We start from the raw sequence: 21363 nt of genomic DNA on the forward strand, positions 1-21363 counted from the left end.
AAAAATAAAGAAAAGAAGAAAAAAAAATAAGTGCTTTTCAAGATGTGATGAGAAAGGAACCTGAGAAAGATCAGAGAGAATTACTCATTTTGAACATGGGCAATATTATTTCATATCTTTTACAGAATCTACTTCCTGTAGGGACACTTTGCTCCCTCTCAACTCCACCCTCCTGCTCCTGCAAACCCTACTATCTTCTCCATCAACAAATATGTGTGCTAGCCATATAGTACACAATTTCTTTTCCCAGATTTTTTTTTTTTTACCTTTAAGGTCACATACACTGATAAAAGTATTGCATAAGTATTAAGACACTTCATCTGAATTACAACTTCCTCTTTTCCATTCTTCTTTATTATCTTTTCCTGAAACTTTCAATTAACCCTGACTTTTGTTCTATTACATATTCTGAAAGGTCTATTTTTCTCTCTTAAGACCCCTCCACACACACTTAATTAAATTTTTTGAAAAGTTAAAGCTACCTTTACCTACTGAACCTGTATTGCGTCACACTCTACTCATTGTTTCACAACAACCTTAAGAGGTAACTAGCTGGTTCCTGTTTGCCATACAGCTCTCTCCCAGTCCTTTTTCTCCCCCTCTCTGACCTGCTGTGTTCCCTATCCATCTCTGGCTGTTAACTTTAGCCAATGAGAAGCACCAGCTGGAGGGCTGCAGGTGGCAATGCTGCCTTTCTACTGCTGCTAATCCCCTAGATGAATTCTTCATCATCCCTTACTTGTTCCCTAAACTCCACCTACACCTCTGTAAATAGTCCCTTCACTAAATTATCTTCAAATTCCAGGTAAGTGTATTTTCTGTTATCTGTTGGCACTTCACTGACATAGTATACACTATTATTACTCCATTTTACAAGTGCTGAAATTAGCTCAGAAGAATTAAACCTGCAAAATGTCACATGGCTAGGTAAGAGGGCGAAAGGGTCAGGAATGACAACACAGTTTTGTCTGACACTAACTCTTAACAACACTGCTAATTCTGAAAGAAAAGTCCACATATGCCTGTCGAATATTCATCTGATCCATTTTTTTTCTACTTCTCGTCCTCTTCTTACCCCTTTAAAATGATTTAAATCAAACCTTATACAAAATAAAGCATTACTGCTAGCCATAACTTAATTTAGTCTCTATAACTTAGGTTGTAAGTAGAATTTTCAGAAACATGACAACACATTTTATAAACAATGAAAACATTAAATTTGCTTTCTAAATTAATTTTGCCACGGTAATATTTTTCTCCTAAATATTGTTATCCAACGTATTTGCCGAGGTTAAATTTATACTCCCTTTAAATACAAACAGATGAATAATCACAAAATCAAGATTATTTTACATCATATTTTCCCTAAAAAGTAACATGTTTTTTCTTCATGGTTATATAGTCAAAGGACTAGAGTTCAGAAGACAGAGCAAATATAACACTTTAGAAAAGACAGCATAGCAGGGACAGCAAAGATTAGGTTTCTTTTAAGGAAGGCCATAGTTTTTCTTGTTTCATGAAGACATGTTAAGTGGTTACTACACCACCACAATGAGTCCTCAAATCAAAATTTTGGAAGACTAAAAATGAAACAAAATTTAGTTTGTTTTCAGAATAAACACATGAAGTTCAAGCACTAAGTTCATGGTTCTTTCTACATGCTGTCAAATGCTCTGTTTTCTTCATTGTAACTACCGTTATATCTTGACTTGATTCCACCCCTTCCATTTGAACATTCTGTTTGAACTGCACAACGTTATCTGTTCTATTTTCAATTTAGATTATGGTCCAATGGCCAGGTGTGGTGGCTTATGCATGTAATTCCAGCACTTTGGGAGGCCAAAATGGGAGGATCGGTTGAGGCCAGAAGTTAAGACCAATCTAGGCAACAAATCAAGATCCTGACTCTATGAAAGAATAAAAAAATTAGCCAAGCACAGTGGTGTGTGCCCCTAAGGCAAAAGGATAGCTTAAGCCCAGGAGTTCAAGGTTGCAGTGAGCCATGATCATACCCTGCACTCCAGCCAGAGTGAGACTCTGTCTCAAAAAAATATATATATATAATGCATGGTCCAATTTCTTCCTAGCATTATCCAACTTTATCCCTAGATGCAATTTTACCTACGCTTTCTTAAAGAATTCTGAAGGATTTATTGTTTAATTCACTGATCCACTTTGAATTTAGCTGTAAGACATGAGATAAAAATGTGCTTTTATTTTTTTCTCCAAATGGTTTGTAAGTTGAGACATCGTTGCTGAATAGTCCACCCAGCTTTTCCTCACTGATGTGAATACAACCTTGTCATAAACTAGATCTCCACATGTATTTGAATGGAGCCTATGTTTGTCTCCTTCACCCAACTGTCTGGCTTTCTTTTCCAAAACATTTTAGAATGTAATTGAACATCTGGTAGTTGCAAGACTCTCTTTCTGAAAATTTTTGGCTATTCTGACAGACTTTTTTTTCTGCCAGATGAAAGTTAATATCATTTTGTTTTGTTAAAAAAAAAATCTACCATTTTTAATTTGGTCTTCTAATCCCAGACAGAACTGAACTAGCAAAAACTACAATGTGTCACACAATAACAAACTGCAGGGAATAATGACATACACATTTATATTAGAAAAAAAAAATACAGTGCCTAGGATCTCCTAAAATAACTGTTATTGCTATTTGAAAAGTTCATAATCTGCAAATATTCATTTATAGAAATTCAAAACATTCTTAAGAACTTCATATAAAGAAATTTTTCATAGGTAAACAACCTAAAATAATGGAAAATCCAGATGCTTAGAGAAGTTAATTCCAACTGTAACTGCAGAAAACAGGAAAACTGAAAACAATCTAGATGTCAGACAAGGGAAATGATAAGTACCATGTTATTTATACATTCCATAGAATAGTAAGCAGTAAAAACAAAAATTATGAAGACCATGCAGCAATATGAAAAGAGGCAGAAAAACCATGAACATTCACCAAGCATTTATGCTTTCAGTGTGCTAAGTGTTTAACGCATTATCTCACTGAATCCTAATAATACTGCCATTATGTCTATCATTAGTCTAGAGCTAGCAAATAATGTACCCAGGCTTCAAACTCAGGTCTCTAATTTCAGCGACAAAGTATGTTAGAATTTGTTTATTTGAATTATATACATAAGGACAATAATTGAAAGAAGAGAGCAGTGGAAACTAGAATGACAGTTTTCCTTCAAAAAAAAAAACAAAAAACAAAACAGTTGTTATTATAATGCAGTTTGTGTAAAATGTAATTTTTTTAGAAGTCTTTTTGTGTTGTGCTCATAAAACAACTTTAATGTATGCACTGCATTTAGTTATGATGGGCATTATTTCAGAAAACTTTGTTACAATCACTTACAAGTATGTTTCTCACTGAGCGTTGTAGTCAGAAAAAGTCAGGAACACTGCCTTATATTGTGCAGTGTACACACATAGTGCTATTATAATGCAGTAACAAAAGTCAACAAATCTATTTGCCAATAAAAATTCCAAGAAGTCTAGAAATGTTAACAGTCTAGAGAAAGGCTGTCCAACAGAACTATCTGTGACAAAAGAAATATTTTCTGTCTATACTCTCTTGTCCTATACACTGTGTCCACTAGCCACATATGGCTACTAAGCACTTGAAATGTACCCAGTGCAACTGATGAACTAAATTTTAAATTTTCACTTAATTGAAATGTAAATGCTGCATGTAGCTGGCAGCTACCACATTAGACAGCACTGCCTCAGGGTTTGCTCTTATCCATTCCAGGTAGGTGAGTCAACCAAACACAATCTTACCTAAAAATATGGCAAAGTACTTCATGTGAAAGTTGATTCATATAGTCCTTTGTTTCATCTGCTGTCATTTCTTCTGGAAATTCATTATTCATGATACATGTTTTCACACTTTTCTTTCGTGGTCCCATTGTTGTGCAGTCTCCAGTATCAAAGAGAAAATCTTCCCTTTTGTTTACTTGAGTTCAAAGTACCTGAAAAGCAAACAGAGAATGAAGTAGTCTAAAAAAACACATCCCCTATTAAAACACAGGTTAAACAATGTTTATTTTCAAACACACACAGGCAAAGGTATCATAATGGTACATACCACATTCAAATTAATAAAAACATTAATTTGTTCAGTGCAAAAGCACAGAACATCTTTTTCTGAAGATGAGTGGAGAATCAACTTCTGAAGATAATGTAAATGTGCATTATTTAGAATGAGCAAAAATCCAGGAATCATGAGTACTGTGTTTTAATTTGTACTGTTGCTTCTTAGCTTATTCACTCAATTTCTCCAAGTATCAATTTCTTCATATGTAACATGTGATCATTAAATGAGGAATCAAAACCTCTTCCAGCTCCAGGAGCTTGTGGTTCTAGGACTGCCCCTAACATAGTAGAAACTAGAGGACATTCTTGGGTTCTAATCTTGATTCTGCCCCCAAATTACTTCTATAAACTTGCAATAATCTTTAAAATTCTTCTTTCTCTCACCTATAAAGTCAGGGATTAGATTAGTCATGGAACCGTTTGTGAATCTGATAAAAACCAGAGAACTCCTAAAAAATAAACACAAGCTTATATACAATTTCAGAGAAAGAATGCAACTTCCCTTCTCCCTCTCTTGTGAATATTGAGATGGTATTTCACTTTTGTATCACATGCACATTTTGTTTTTAAAATAAGCTTTAGAGAAGGACGAAAACAAAGAGAAAATAGGGGAGAGGGGAGGAATGGAGAGGGAAAGCAGGGAGAAAATGGGTTGCATGAGCACCCAGATGGTTTTTTGTTCTACTGATCAGCATGTGGAGTTAACACCCTGACTGTCAACTTGTCCAGGAATTTTAATAAGGAAAGTTTATAGGAAATACTGGTCTATTTAATATTAATGGCTTTGTAGATGGAGGAGGCACAGGCTGACAACTGAAAAGAGGTGCATTCACATTCATTTAAATATGCCTTGGCACATTTATTTTGAATACCACTTGTATACTCTGGGCTCACTGCAAACAAACAGCCCAGAGGCAAGTGGAGATACATAATCAAATAACCACGCAAATGAGCTCAGAATTACACAAGGAGGTAACTGCTACAAAGACAGTAAACACAGTTCTAAAGCCTCATATAACAAAGGGGCCTGAGCCACTAATGGTTCTCCTAATGAAAAGACAATTGAGCCGATAACTGAAGGGAGAGCAGGAATTAACACTGCAAAAAGTAGGAAAGAAGAAAAGCATTCTTGGAGCTACGCAGGCATGTGCTGGATTCTGCAAAGGAGCTTGGCTCTTTTAAGGAACTGAAATAAAACCAAAGGTATTAGGGTACAGAGGGAGATAAAAAGGGAATAAGATGAGGCTGAACTGCTAGCAGGGGTCTTAATCCTCAATGTGATAGGAAACTCCTAAAGGGTCTTAAAAATGAGAGAAGAGCAATACACTTCAAGAACCCAAGCATTCAGGCATCTCAGTAGAAGAAAGGCACCTGGTGGGCAGAGGGTACTTTTAAGTACATGCAGTTCCTGGGGTTCTTTTGCCTCAGCAGTAAATGGACACACTACTAGGCTAAGTAAATCTTCATCATTTCTTGTGCCTGTGTGTGTGTGTTCCAGTCTCTTCTTCCCTCACTGAAAGGTTATGTGCTATTTACTTCTTGAGGCTGTCAGCATGCTTGCCTCTCACACCCCCAAACACACACACACACTCCCTCATTTGTTGTTTCTAACCGGTATGGCCCGAGAAACTAGACAAATCAACGTGTGTGGACTGGCATCAACAGGTACCTCGTAGTGTGAGCCTATAAAATTCTGCAAAAAGTAGGTATATGGGCTACGCTACCCTGAATTTGTGACATGTATCTTAAGTTCTCAGAAGCTTACTCCTATGTTGTCCATCACATTTCGGCTAACAGGCCTCCGGAAAAATAACGTTCATACTCAGAACTGCCCAAGCTAAAAGAAAAGCTATAAATAAACTCACCTGCTTCTGATTATATCACTGCCCACCTTTTCTTGTTTACTGCCCTGCCTGCTCCAAATGAATTTTTCCATCTTATGATAGCTCCTGAAACCTCTGAGGTTACACTGAACATGTAGTCAACAAATCCAATAGCCTCTTTCCAGTGCTTCCCCATCTGACCCATTTGTATTATGGGACACTGCTGACCACTCCTTTGAAACCCTCTCATCCTTTGGCTCCCAAAGTGACATTCTCCATTCTTGTAGTTCCTCTATGACCACTGCTCAGTCTCCTTTGCTAATTCATCCTCGAGCCCTCTTCTCCGTGGGCAATTGTACCCATTCCCAAGGATTTAGCTACTACAAATATATATACACACACACACAAAGAAAAGCAAGAAAAGAAAAAAATTTCCAACTCTACTTACCTCTCCTGAGCTCTGAACTTTATTTCCTCTGCCTATCAGAAATTTTCACATCAATAACTTGAACATCCTCCAAAAACATTATGTCCAAAATGAACTGCTTCATATCACGAACCCTCCCCCTTCCCAAAACAAAGATACACAGATGTATGCAAATAAACATACCTATTTCCCTAATGTGTTTTACTAAATTCCTGAATTTATCCTAAATCATCCTAAATATATTCTGATTTCTCATTTCCCACAGACAATTGATTGGCTATTCTTATCAATTTTATCTCAGTACAGTTCTTACATCCACTCCCATTAGTTTCGGGAGTTAATAACATTCATGTGCGCTACTGAAATGGCTTCCTAAATGATACCCATCACTGTACCCTCAGGGTCGAGGAAAAGCTTAGCAGACACTATGCCTGCCATGAGTAATTTACTGAATAAATGCTTACTATGGTTTACTCCACACTGAAGCCGCAGTTATCTTTTTAAAACAGTCCTCTGATTTATAGTGCTAAGTGAAAAAAGCAAAACATAGACTACATCTAAAGTATGATTCTAACAACAATATAATTTTAAAAATTAGAAAGATTACCCCCCTAAAATGTTTTTTTAAAAAGTGTGATAAAAAAGACAAATATACTGTGTCTGCATACAACATTTTATGAAAGATGACAACAAAACATTAACTGGTAACCTTTGAGGAGTGATAAGAGAGGTTTAGGAAAGCAGAAAAGAACTTTTACTTTTTATTTCATATTATTCTCCATCATTTGACATTTTCAGATTGTTTTTAAGAAGTACAATATACATTGCCAAACAAAACATCTGCCTACAAGGAATCCCAGTTCAGAGGATAAAATATTTCCAATCTAATCTAAAAACACCAGATGTTCCAGTCTTATCTTCTTCCAATCCTTACCACTTGCTCTCAGTATACTCACTCTAGCAGACCAGTATCTTCTTCGTTCCCCCAAACAACCATTGGTGTTTCATTCCTAATATGCTTTTAACTCTGACTGGAAATGTCCTTCTCTTCCCTGCTTTGCCTAGAAAACTGCCTGTAAAAATCTAGCTTCAATGTAAGTCCTCTGTAAAAGCTTCCCTTACTCACTCCTTCATTTGAGCTCCCTGTGGGACTTAACATATGCTTCCACAGCAGTTTGTGTAGTGATTTATTAGTCATGTTTCTGCTAAAAAATCTTGCCTCTAGGTGATAACAAGTCCTTGCTCACAATACACCCTCAAATATCTAACGTATGAATACCCATCAGTCTTTCCATTATTCCATATACATCCCACAGGTTCAAGGCTGCTTCTAAAAACCATTTCATGCTCCTATGAGGCATTTGCTACCACAGCATTCAATGATCTCAGCAACAAACTTATAGCCCAGACGATAATGCAATCAGATTTTACTCCAGTGACACACATAACAGCTACTCTGTAGCATGTAAAAGCCTCAACACCACTATTAACCAGCAAAGACTAATCCACCCACAAATTACCTAGATGCTCAGACCAGTCCTCCAGTTGTTATAATTTAGCACATGTTCAGCTTTAAGAATTCTGACAATTCTTCATGGAGATCATGCTCTTGATTCTTTATTCCTTTAATAAAAGCTTTTAAAAAATCCCTTCTTCCTCCTTTTCCTTCATCAAATTCACACCACCTAATAACATCTTCCTCTGCTGATTCCACTTTTGATTGTTCTTAGGATTTTACAATGTAGTGCTTTTGTGTGAATTAGATTTAGTAGCCCTAGTGCACAAATTATACTTAAATTTTTAGACTAAATACCCAGAACCTTAAATATCATTGCATTTATAAAACTCCGCTTATTGAGAATTAAAAAATAATTACTCACAGAGATGATGTTATACAATATTACACTGAGGTTACATCTCCAGGAAGCTGACAAAAACCTTAACCTACAGTATTCCTTTAACACTAACTAGCAAAAAGCCTAAATTTTAAATTAGCAGGACAAAATTTTAGATGAAACGATTCAGATTTCTTACATCATGGCTAGAATTGAAGACTTAGGTCTTTTAGTTCTTACTTGGCAGGTGGAATAGTGATGCCCCTGCCCTAAGTCTATCGTGGGGAAGGGACTTGTGGAGATGAACACTAGGGTAAAGGAAAATATCTTTATCTTATATATAGGAGGCTGACAGGACTTATAGCCAGGAGAAATCTACCAGTCTTCTCAAGTTCAAGTAGATGTCTCTGAAAATGTTCAGGAGATAAAAAGCTTCCTCAGTCAAAAAATATTTTATTTTCCCCCACCCTAACTCAGTCTTGATAATTGATAAAGGACAACAAAGTTGCTTCAGCTAAAGTTGGCTTCATCTTCATTTAAGTGAAATACCCAGCTGGGTTACGCTGAGCATTTCATCTCAGGTACTGATGAATAGGGGCCTGGTTTTCCTATATGAGAAAGAAAACATGAAATTCACACAAACTCCCAAGTAAGTGGTGATGGTATCCTTTTTTTTTTTTTTCTTTTTCGAGAGACGGAGTCTCACTGTGTCACCCAGGCTGGAGTGCAATGGCGCGATCTTGGATCACTGCAACCTCCGCCTCCTGGGTTGAAGCAATTCTTCCACCTCAGCCTCCCGAGTAGCTGGGACTACACGCGTGTGCCACCACATCCGGCTAATTTTTGTATTTTTAGTACCGACAGGGTTTCACCATGTTGGCCAGACTGCTATCAAACTCCTGACCTCAAGTGATCTGCCCATCTCGGCCTCCTGAAGTGCTGGCATTACAGGCGTGAGTCAGTATGCCTGGCTGGTATCCCTTTTTAATGTGCACCCTTTCTCTTATTTGATTTTTAGTTGGAAGAGGAACCAAATCAAGTGAGGAGAAAATTGCCATCACTGGTCTTGTGTTCTTTTCTCACTCCTACCTCCAAAATACCACTTGCCACTAAACACCCTGCCTTCAATTCACTTGAGAAACTCAACAAGGCAGAGAAGGTACAAAGCAGTAGCAGGTTAAAAAAAGAGTAAAGAGGGGAAAGTCCAGTTACTGGCATTAGAGAAAGATGAGTTGGAGGGAGTCTTGCCGAGAAGTCATGGAGCATGAGGGACAGGTGAGTACAGGTATACCTTGTGTTTCACTTTATTGTGCTTCAAAGATACTGTGTCTTTCACAAATTGAAGGTTTGTGGAAACACTGTGTCAAGCAAGTTTATTGGTGCCTTTTTCCAGCAGCACGTGCTCACTTCATGTCTCTGTGTCACATTTTGGTAATTCTCACAATATTTCATATCCTTTCATTATTATTATATGTGTTACGGTGAGCTATGATCAGTGATTTTTGACGTTACTACTTTGTTTTGGAGGTACCACAAACCATGCTATACAAGATGGCAAACTTGACTGATAAATATGGTGTCGTTCTAACTGCTCCACTGGCTAGCTGTTCTCCTATCTCTGTCCTTCTCCTTAGGCCTCCCTATTTGCTGAGACACAAGGATATTGAAATTAGACCAATTAAGAACTCTACAATGGCCTCTAAGTGCTCAAGTGAAAGAAGAGTTGAGCATCTCTCACTTTAAATCAAAAGCAAGAAATGACTAACCTTAGTGAGGAAGTCATGTTGAAAGCCAAGACAGACCAAAACCTAGGCTTCTTGTGCCAAACATTAGCTAAGTTGTGAACACAAAGAAAAAGTTCTTGAGAAAGCTACAAGTGTTACTCCAGTGAATAAACAAATGATAAGAAAGCAAGACAGCCTATTGCTGATATACAGAAAGTCTGAGTTGTAAGGATAGAAGTTCAAACCAGCCACATTCCCTAAGCCAAAGCCTAATTCAGAGTAAGGCCCTAGGTCTCCACAATTCTATGAAGGCCGAGAGAGGTGAGGAAGCTTTAGAAGAAAAGTTGAAAGCTAGCAGAGGGTGGTTCATGAGCTTATGGAAAGAAGTTGTCTCCACAACAGAAAAGCACAAGGTGAAGCAGCAAATGTTGATGGAGAAGCTGCAAGTTATCCAAAAGATCGACCTTTGATAACGGCTGAAAGGAGCTACAGTACACAACAGATTTTCAGTATGTACAGCCTTCCATTGGAATATTCCATATCAGATTTTCACTGCTAGGGAGAAGTAAATGCCTAGTTTCAAAGGACAGGCTGATTATCTTGTTAGAGAATGCAGCTGGTGACATGAAGTTGAAGCCAATGCTTACTAACCATTCTGAAAATCGTAGGGCCCTTCAGAATGATGCTAAATCTATTCTGCCTGTGCTCTACAAAAGGAACAACAAAGCCTGGATGACAGCACATCTGTTTACAGCATAGCATACTAAATACTTTAAGACTTCTACTAAGATCTACTCCTCAGAAAAGTTTCCTTTCAAAATATTACTGTTCATTGACAATGGGCCTAGTCATCTAAGAGGTCCGTTAGAGATATACAAGGAGATTAATATTGTTTCCATGCCTGCTAACACAATATCCATTCTGCAGCTAATAGATCAAGAACTTTCAACTTTCAAATCATATTATTTAGGAAACAAATTTCCTGGCTGGGCGTGGTGGCTCACACCTATAATCCCAGCACTTTGGGATGCCGAGGCAGGCGGATCACGAGGTCAGGAGTTTGAGACCAGTCTGGCCAACATAGTGAAACCCCACCTCTGCTAAAAATACAAAAATTAGCTGGGCGTGGTGGCACGTGCCTGTAATACCAGCTACTTGGGAGGCTGAGGCAGGAGAATTGCTTGAACCAGGGTGTCAGTGGTTGCAGTGAGCGAAGATTGCACCACTGCACTCGAGCCTGGTAACAGAGCTAGATTCTGTCTCAAAAAAATAAAAAAGGAAGAAATTTCCTAAGGCTATAGCTGCTATAGACTGTGATTCCTCTGATGGATATGGGCAAACTAAATTCAAAATCTTGTGGAAAGGATACACATTCTAGAAGCTATTAAGAACATCTGTGATTCATGGGAGGAGGTCAAAATATCAACATTAACAAGAGTTTGGAATCCAGTCCTCATGGATGACTCTGAGGGATTCAAGACTTCTGTGGTTACAGAAGGAGCAGGATTGAAATAAAAATCAACGAAAGACTTCAGTGGAGGAAGTTGTTGCAGATGTGGAGGAAATAGCAAGAGAACTATAACTGGATGGACAGCCTGAAGATGTGACTGAATTGCTGCAATCTCTTGATAAAACTTGAACAGATGAGAAGTTGCTTCTTATAGATGAACAAAGAAAGTGGTTTGTTGAGATGAAATCTACTTCTGGTGAAGATGCTGTAAACATTATTGAAATGACAACAAAGGATTTAGAATACTACATCAACTCAGTTGATAGGGCAGTGCCGGGGTTTAAGAGGATTGAGTCTAATTTTGAAAGAAGTTCTACTGTGAGTAAAATGCTATCATACATCGCATGCTACAACAAAATATTTCCTAAAAGGAAGAGCCAATCAATGAGGCAAACTTCACTGTTGTCCTAAGAAACTGCCAAGCCACCCCAGTGTTCAGCAACCACCACCCTGATCAGTCAGCAGCCATCAAGACAGAGACAAGACCTTCCATCAACAAAAATATTATGACTCGCTGAAAGCTCAGATTGTTAGCATTTTTTAAAATCAAGCACTTTAAAATTATGGCATATACATTAGTTTAGATATAATGCTGTTGCACACTTAATAGATTATACTACATTGTAAAATATAACTTCCGTAAACACAGGGAAACCAAAAAATTTGTGACTTGCTTTATTGCAGTAGTCTGGAACCAAACCTGCAGTATCTCTGAGCTCTGCCTGCATAAATAAGGAGGAGAGTGTTATATATAAAGACTATACTTTGCAGTACCAGGTGTTACCTATAGGCTTAGCAACTTCTAGACCCTCCGACTCTGAACCTTAAGGAAATGTCAGAAATGACAGAATCATAGAATCCCAGAATGTTAAAAGTTGAAGAGGACCTGAGAGACTACTTAATCACACAGTTCTCAATTTTTTGTGGGTCACAAACCCATCTGAGAATATGATGAAAGTGGCACATCCATTTTCCAGACTCATGCAAGCAGAAATACATACACGATTTCAGAGGGTTCATATTCACAGACATCAAAGCTCATCCAGTGATCCCGAATTTTTAAGATGAACGAACAGAACCAGAGAGGATAAGGTGACAAATCACTTGCCCAAGATTAAATAGTGTCAATGTTCAGGCTGGGATACAGACTTCCCAGGTTACACTAAACATCCTATCATCAAGTCAGTCCTCTGCCACCGTGGCTGTCTTCCGGCATTCCAGAGCAATGCCCCAGTGCTTGGAGAAAGGCTTCTAGATGCTCTGATAGAACTGCATCTGACCACACCCTACTTCACAAATTAGGGTTTATGGTTCATTTAATTTAGGCTCCCACACAGCGGTCTATGGGCACCTTAGGTATATTACAGTCATTCTGTGGCTGCCTGCTTAGCTGACCTTAGCCATAGGAAGCATTACTTTTGTCTTGGTGTTGCAAGCACATTCTTAAACCAGAGTTGTTTCCAAAAAGTGTTCTTCTCTTCCTATCTTGTCAATTCAAATCTCCTTCCCATCCCAAACTCAAATTACTTTTCTTTATCCTCATGAAAAATACACACCTCTCACTTAAAATTTCCCAATATTCTCAATGATCCTATCTGGTCAAGGGCTTCTCTGCTCTTCAAGTTTCTCATGCCTTTCTTTTGGCTTCTATTGGTTTCAGCTTGCTCATATCAAAGTAATCTTGCATATCACTTAATCTGACCTCACAGACCTTAAATGACATCACAGACTATCTAGTGTATCTACTGACTAGGACAGCCTCTTGTCTAAGGAAATACCACAACACATCCAGCAAACTGCTCAGATAAAAACCACACACGAACAAAACAAAAAACCCCCCACAGGATTATGGTGCTGAAAAAGGCCTAGGAAGCATCCAGTTCAACCCTTCGTTTTACAGATAAGGAAAGTGAGACCTAGAGACGTTAGATGTCTTGTCCAAAGTCACAGAGGAAGAATGTACCACAGCGTGAAGCAGGGATCTAGGTCTTCAACTCCTTTTTAATTTTATTTCACTATACCACCTTATTTCATTTTAGTATACCACCAATTTTACTTCACTATATCACCCTACCTTACTGGAATCTAGTTGTTTCTTTTTCTCCCCTACTATGCATTAGTATCTGTTTGACTAAATATAAAGTGTGCACCTCTGGGCACACAGCCATTTAAACAAAGAGGCGCACAAAACTCTACATTCTTTACCCAAGGAGGATATCAGAATTACAGCATCACACATTTTAAAGAGGGGAAAGAAGGCTTACAGATAATCTAAAATGTTAATTCTCAAAATGAAAGTTAAAAATCACAAGCGGATTTTTTTCAGTCTATGCCTATGTAACACATACCCTCCAAACTGGACCTCCTCCCTCCCTGAGAAAATCAGGGCTTTATAGAACTATTATTTTATCCTTCACTTGTGCTGGGGGAATGGGAAAGGGGATGAAAAACCAGTGATCTAATCCAACGTCTTCCTTTGGCTGATAAAAAATTCTCAAGTTCAGAAAGAGGAAGGGATTTGGCCAAAGTAAACCATCAAGTTAACAGCAACTTTGGAACAAAAATCAAGGTCTCCTGTTTTTCACTTTGTAGTGATTTACACTGTTGGTTTAGGTGTATAAAACAAAGTTTTCTGGACAGAGCTTCTCATTGCACAGGAACCTTCCTAGGTGCCCAGTTGCCCTTGGCCAGCTTGGTGTCTGCAAAGAAACACGGTAGACATCTCTTAGTCAAATTCTGGATGTGCAGAGTGCAGGGAGAACATGCCTTTCAGGTCTGTAAAGGCTCCATGAAAGGGGAGTTAAGAATCTGATTTCCACAGCTAGGGCACGGAATCAAAGGCATCCAACACAGATAAGCAAACTGCAGCACAGAAAGGCTAATGGACCTAGACAAGGTCACAGTGTATAGGTGGAAGGGGTAAAACTAGAATTCAGGGATCCTGATACTCAGGCGTGGCAGCCTCTCAAAGATGTGTTCACTGCTTCCTGCTGACGGACATCCCCTCAGTACTCTGAACACAGGCCTCCTTCACTTCACTGGCCGAAACTGCGACTTAACATTAAAATCATGAAATTCGTTACGCCCGGAGTGGGAGACAGTCACAGAAGCTGTCCAGTCCAACACCCTCAGTCATTTCATTGAGGAAACTGGGGCCCAGAGAGGGTTCTTTAGGCTGGATTTTGGGGCCAGGCAGAGGAGCAGGCAAACCCCGCAAGCACGGCCTAGAAGGCCAGGAACTACAAATTCAACCCCTGATCTCTCAGGGAGCTCTAGGCCCGAAGGGGGCCAGAGGCCGAGCTTAAGCGGTCGGAAGTTCCAGAACCCCCATCCAGCTACTTCAGCCCTGCCGCACGCACTCCTGGCTTTGCCACCCCGCTCCCGGTCCCCAGGCCCACTCAGCCGCCGCCTCACCTACGCCGACCCTCCGTCTGTTATTGTGGTTGAGAGGGAGGGACGCTACAGACACTTCCCCGGCCCCCACTGCCGAGGCACTTCCGCTTCCGCCGCCTTTCGCACATTTCCGGAGTGTCGTCATCCGGGGCTGGACCATCAACCCGGATGTGTGTAAAGAAGCATATTATGTGTGTAAAGAACCATCGAAGCGCGGCAGCCATGTTCAGCGTGGCATTTCGGATGGCTCAGGAGGTGCTGGTCTTTCACGTGACACTAAAGCGCCATGCCGGAAGCACTGAGTCTGATGCGCCGGAACCAGTCTCCACCGTGTGGTTTGGTCTTGATTTCCACTGGTTCTCTGGGGTCTTGGATATCCTCCGGACCTCGCCTTTGCCATTTGCGAAGTAGATAGGTTCCAATAGAGATTTTCCCAAAATCATTCAACTGAAAATAGATAACTTTTTTTTGAGAGGAAGGACGGGGGCGCAGTTAAAGATGTTAATCTTAAGTCATCCCTTCTGTGATTTCGGGACATTGTCTTTGCACGTAAGTAATAGTATTTTACAGTCCAAAGGAATTTCACATGAGTGTCATTAAAAACTCTACACGACTCTGACAAGTAGGCAAGGAGCAACTTAATCACCTTTTTTGTTGTTTAATGGATAAGGAATTGTCTTCAGAGAGTGTAATTGACTTGCACAATGTCGCACAGATGGACTGAAATTCAGATTTTTACCTTTTACATCCTGTGTTATTGCCCTTATATACATGTAATTAATATGGGCTGAAATCGCTAGATTTAAATAGATACAAATACTTCTTAGGAAAGTTAGTGTGCATTAAAGCTGTGTAAGATACGATTTGACAAGACGTAGCTTAGATAGGCTATTCTACTGGAGAAGAAAAAGCTAAAGAAGGCTTGGGAATCCTGTTTCTTCTTCTTTTCTTGATTGTTACCAGACCTACTGGTATTTCCCCTCTTTCCCCAATATGGTTCTGCACCTTAGGTTTCAGCTTGTCTTAGGCAGTCACAGTTTTAGCTATCCCATTCCACATGTCAAACCATGTATTTGTTTTTTGATTTGGAGCTCTGTTAGGACAAACAAAACAAAACCTCATCATATTCATGTAATTGTAATCTCAGCTTTCATGTTACATTCTTCTTGTAATTGAAGACAAAAATGAATTTCTATGCTATTTGCTTCTGTCGGTTTGTTTCCTAGATTATTCTGAAGAATAAATAGGAATTACGAAAGTTTCTAGTGCAGGGCATGGTATATTTAGAAGGCATTCAGTAAGGTTTATTTCAGCACAATTGTCCTGAATTTTTGATTCAATGGAATATGATTTTCATTTTATTAGCATTCCTCCTTTTGTAAAAAGCACTGTAGTGGGGCCTGAAATGAATACTCATGAGTAAGAAAGGTTTCCTACCTCAAGTTTAGAAAATTTCACACCACAAGTCATTGTAATAAATGTTAAAGATATTTTCTCACTGCTATGAGTGTTATATAATAATATATCAAAACTAGTTTTAACATTTTCAGGTAGAGCATGTAATATGTATCCCTTCATCTCTAGGACTTATTTGTACCCTGATGATACAGGTTTTCATTAAAAATGTCCTGAGTTAATGTTTCTCCTATACAGTGGCATCATCATGGGGTCCCTGAGCACTGCAGGAAAGTTTGCCCTACACTAAATGACCTTAAACTACTGTGTTGTTTTAGTTTTCAATCCCCATTTTTAATTAAATTCTGAAATATCTCTTCTCATTCTTCCATGAGTTCTGGTATCAGCCCCTATTCTTCCTTGAAGTTCCTCAGGTACCTAAACAACAGATAATCCCTTTATTAGAATGATGACTAATACTCAAGAGAAGTTTTGGTCAGGGATAGTGGTTGGAGTTTGCTCAGGACCGGTTCATACGGCTATGGAGCCTGTTCAGTGCACAACTGCAGAAAGCGCTGTGCATATCAAGATTATTCTTACTACCCTTAGACTTGGGGTATATGGAAGAACTCCACTATGAATTCAAATACAGGATTTTTTTTGGAGGTAAAAAAAAAACAACAACAACTGTTGTAGCTGTTTTGACTGAGAAATTGTGTATTTAGCAGTCAGGAATGCAGGCTTTAGAACCAGAAAGACTTGGTTAAGTGTGAGTTCCTCTGCTTACTGGCAGAGAGACCATGGGCAGTCACTTCAGCTCTAAGGCTCAGGCTTGTTAAAATAGACATCATTATGGTATCTACATAACAAGTCACTCCAGAGTTCAGTGGCTAAAAATTTTATCTGCCATGATTCTGTAGGCTGGGCAGTCCTAGCTTGCAGTCTCTGGCATTTACAGTCAGATGTCAAACTGGGGCTGTAGTTAATGTCAGCCTCTAATAGATGTTATATTGATGGCAGTTGAGGCTGGCTGATCTCTAGATGCTCAGTTAGAGCTTTTATCAGAGTGCTTACACTTGGGCTTTCCCTCTGATTTGGGTGTCTTATACCATGGTGTTTGGGTTTTGTCAGGGAGAACTTGGAGGTAGAATGGGACAAAAGGGAGCTATTCCAAGCAAAACAGGAGGAAGCTACAAAACTTCATATGATCTAGCCTCTGCAGTCCCAGAAGTGACTTTCATCACATCTCGTTGGTTCAAAAAAGCCACTAAGACAGCCCAGATTCAAGAGAAGAATGAGTCCACCTCTTAATTGAAGGTGTAGTGGAGACTTTGTGACCATCTGTAATTTACCACACACTGCCTCATTGTTTTTAATTTTTAGATATTTGGATGTACGTATATTAGCACAAGCATCAAAAAGCAAGGCTTGTAGTCCCACCAGCCCAGTCTTGTATTTGTGCATGAATAATCTCATACTTTATTTTGTAAGAAAATTGTGGCAAAATATATATGTCATTTTAATCACTTTAAGTATACAGTTCACTGCAATTATGCACATTCACATTATTGTGCAAGCATCACCACCGCCCATCATCATAACTTTTCTATCTTCCCAGACTGAAACTCATTAAACAATAATCCCCCATGCTCTCCTCCCCTCAGTTCCTGGCAACCACCATTCTAGTTTTTGACTCTATGATTTTGACCACTCTAGGTACTCATATAAGTGGAATCATAACAATATTTGTCATTTTATGTCTGAATTTTTTCACTTAGCATAATATCTTCAAGGTTCATCCATGTTGTAGCATGTATTTAGAATTTAATTCCTTTTTAAGTCTAAATAATATTCCACTGCATATATATTCCACATTTTGTTTATCAATTCATTCTTTATGTTATTTATTTGTGTAGTTTTAATTGTGATTAAAAACATAACATAAAAGTTACCATTTTAATTATGTATTTCCATTCATTTTTAGTTTTCAGTTAATGCACAATAATTGTACATATTCATGGGATATAGAGTGGTATATCAATACAGGTATACAATGTATAATGATCAAAGCTGGCTAATTAGCATATACATTCACTGCAAACATTTATCATTTCTTTGTGTTGCAAACATTCAAAATCCTCTCTTTTAGCTTCTTGAAAATATATGATAAACTATCATTAACTATATTCACCCTACCATTAACAGATGAATAAATAAAGAAAATGTGGAACATATACACAAAATATGTATACAAAAGGATGAAATTCTGTCATTAGAGACAATATGGATGAACCTGGAGGACATTATATTAAGTGAAATAATTCAGGCACAGAAAGATAAACCCTGTATGTTTTCACTCTTATGTGGGAGCTGAAAAAACTTTTGAGCCCATTTTTAAGTGTACAGTTCGGTAGTATTAACCATATTCACGTTGTTCAGCAGATCTCTAGAACTTTTTCCTTGCAAAACTGATACTCTATATCCATTGAACAAGAGCTCCCCATTTTCTCCTACCTTAGCCCTGGAAACCACAGTTCTACATCCTGTTTCTGAGTTTGACTGCATTAAATACCTCAAAGAAGTAGCTTCATACACTTTGTCTTTTTGTGACTGACTTATTTCACTTAGTTTGAAGTCCTCAAGGTTTTAAGGCTGAATAATATTCCGTTGCCTGTGTATATCACGTTATCTATTCATCCATCAATGGGCGTTTAGGTGGCTTCCACATTTTGGTTATTGTGAATAATTCTGGAATAAACATGAGAGTGAAAATATCATATTGAGATCTTGTTTTCATCTTTTGGCATATATATGCAGAAGTGGGATTGCTGAATCATAGATAATTCTATTTTTAATTTTTTGAGGAGCCACCATACTCTCTTCCATAGCAGTTATACTGTTTTACATTGTCAACAGTGTATAAAGGCTCCAATTTCTCCACATCCTCAACCTCATTTGTTTCTTTTGAGGTAATGTTTGTAATCCAGATAGAACAGTGCTTGGCAGGCAGTAAACACTCTATAAATGTTAGCTGTTATTATTTGATTGTTCAGAGACCTCTTTTCCTTCCTGCTTCTCAGTTATTTCTAGATAGTTGAAGTTATAAGGGCTGAATTCTTAGCATATGATATTTCTGAAGTTCACTTTCAAAGTGCCCTAATTTTTCCCAAGTTACATAAGAAGATTCTGTGAAAGGATGTTGTATGTAGGTGTATGCATAGAGAATTGCAATTTCAAAACCAACACATCGTGGTAGATTAAGAAAAAACAAAAACAAAAGCCTGCATTGAAGACTTTTACACTTTCATAAGCATGAACTCTGAGTGAGCATTAAGCAATATTAAACATTAAGGACATTTCCGTTCATTTTTAATTTGTGCCATTCTACACTAGATCATGTTTATGTGATGAGGAAGTGAAAAGGTTAAAGTGAAACAGGAAATTCAACAAGCTTATTTTTTAAAAATTACCCTTAAGTGTTATGGTTTGAATGTGTTCCCCAAAGTTCATGTGTTGGAAACTCATATGGTTGGGGTCTGTGTCCCCACGAAAATCTCATGTCAAATTATAATTCTCAGTGTTGGAGGAGGGGCATGGTGGGAGGTGATTCGATCAGGGGCAGACTTCCCCTTGCTGTTCTTATGAAAGTGAGTGAGTTCTTACGAGATTTGGTTGTTTGAAATCATGTAGTACTTCCTCCTTCACTTGCTCTCTCCTGCAGGCCAGTGAAGATGTGCTTGCTTCCCTGTCACCTTCCACCATGATTGTAAGTTTTCTGAGGCCTCCCCAGAAGTAGAAGCCTCTACAGCCCACAGAACTATGACCTGATTAAATCTCTTTTCTTATTAAATTACCCAGTCTCAGGTATGTCTTTATGGCAGTGTGAGAATGGACTAATACAGAAACTTAATGCCTAATGCAATAGTGTTGAGAGGTAGAACTTTTAAAAGATGATTAGGTCATGAGAGCCCTCCCTCATGAATATATCAATGCTGTTATCAGAGGAGTAGGTTCCTGATAAAATAAGGAGTTTGGAGATTGGCCCTTTCTCTCTCGGGAAATGGGGAGGTATTAGTCACAGGGTACAAACTTGGTTATACAAGATTAGAGATCTAACAACACTGTAGAATGTATTTACAAAATTTGTTAAGAGAATAGATCTTACGTGTTCTACTCACAGAACATAATGAAAAGACAGGAAGAAACTTTTGGAGGTGATGAATAGGTTTATGGCATAGATTGTGGTAATAGTTTCACAGGTATATATTTATCTTCAGACTCATCAAGTTTTGTATATTAAATATATGCAATTTTTGTATGTCAATCATACTTCAATAAAGTGGTTTTTTTTTTTTTTTTTAGAAAAAACTTTCAATGTCTCTTTTTTGCTTAAACTGAGGCTTAAATAATGAATATGTAACTTGTTTATCAGACTTCCCAGGTACAATGTGCGTTGGTTTCAGCCTACCCTTTCAATCTTATTTCCCTTCACACATAACGTATTTTAGCTGAGCATAGGACTCACTGATTCCCCTCATATACCTGATGAGTCTCCAGCCCTAGGTGAGTGAACAGTTTGCTTCCCTGTAGGCAGAAGGTGGATCAACCTTATTCAGCTATTGCAAGGAAAGAAAAGGAAGTTGCTGGTGAGCTGGGCCCATCTAGGTAAGTATAATACTGGGACGGAAACTGATGGTCCATATGTTCCACAAGTAACTAGGAGAAAACAATTGTGCTTCTTTTATAAGTTGGTTGTATTTTGAGCCTCACATGGTTCATTCATTCATTCAGCAAGTATTTTCTGAGTGCTTGCTCTAGGGCCAGACACTGTTAGGTACAAAAGAATAATTGTGATGAGAAGTAGATAGGTTTCTATGGGCAGTTTGGTTGAGGAGTTGGGGGACAGAAATCAAATAACCATACTGATAGACCAATTTTCAAAATAAACAGATGGGGTAGATACATAGTTAGGTTTTGTCCAATAAAGGAATTAATGAATAAATGAATAAATATAATACCCTCAATTTTTCCTTTTAAGCATTTCAATGGTTTAATAAACCAAACCTTCCTAAATATTTAAATAAAACTCATAACTCTATTAAACATACAAATATGGCAAATGACAGCTTCTCAAACA

General features: G+C 38.3%; 1 protein-coding gene across 4 annotated transcripts in view; it reads right to left on the reverse strand.

Annotated features, from left to right (window-relative positions):
* Positions 1-14956, reverse strand: part of FBXO38 (F-box protein 38) — a 59425-nt gene extending 44469 nt beyond the window's left edge. For all 4 annotated transcript variants that reach the window (XM_017875845.1, XM_017875844.1, XM_017875843.1 and 1 more), the window contains exons 1-2: positions 14853-14956; positions 3805-3995 (exon numbers count right to left, since the gene is read on the reverse strand). In XM_017875845.1, coding sequence (XP_017731334.1) covers positions 3805-3932 — 128 coding nt within the window. In that variant the 5' untranslated portion in view covers positions 3933-3995; positions 14853-14956. The remainder of the gene's footprint in view (positions 1-3804; positions 3996-14852) is intronic.
* Positions 14957-21363: the final 6407 nt, after the last annotated feature.

This window comes from Rhinopithecus bieti, unplaced genomic scaffold (genome assembly GCF_001698545.2).
Source record: "Rhinopithecus bieti isolate Rb0 unplaced genomic scaffold, ASM169854v2 scaffold_7673, whole genome shotgun sequence".
Classification (NCBI taxonomy): domain Eukaryota; kingdom Metazoa; phylum Chordata; class Mammalia; order Primates; family Cercopithecidae; genus Rhinopithecus; species Rhinopithecus bieti.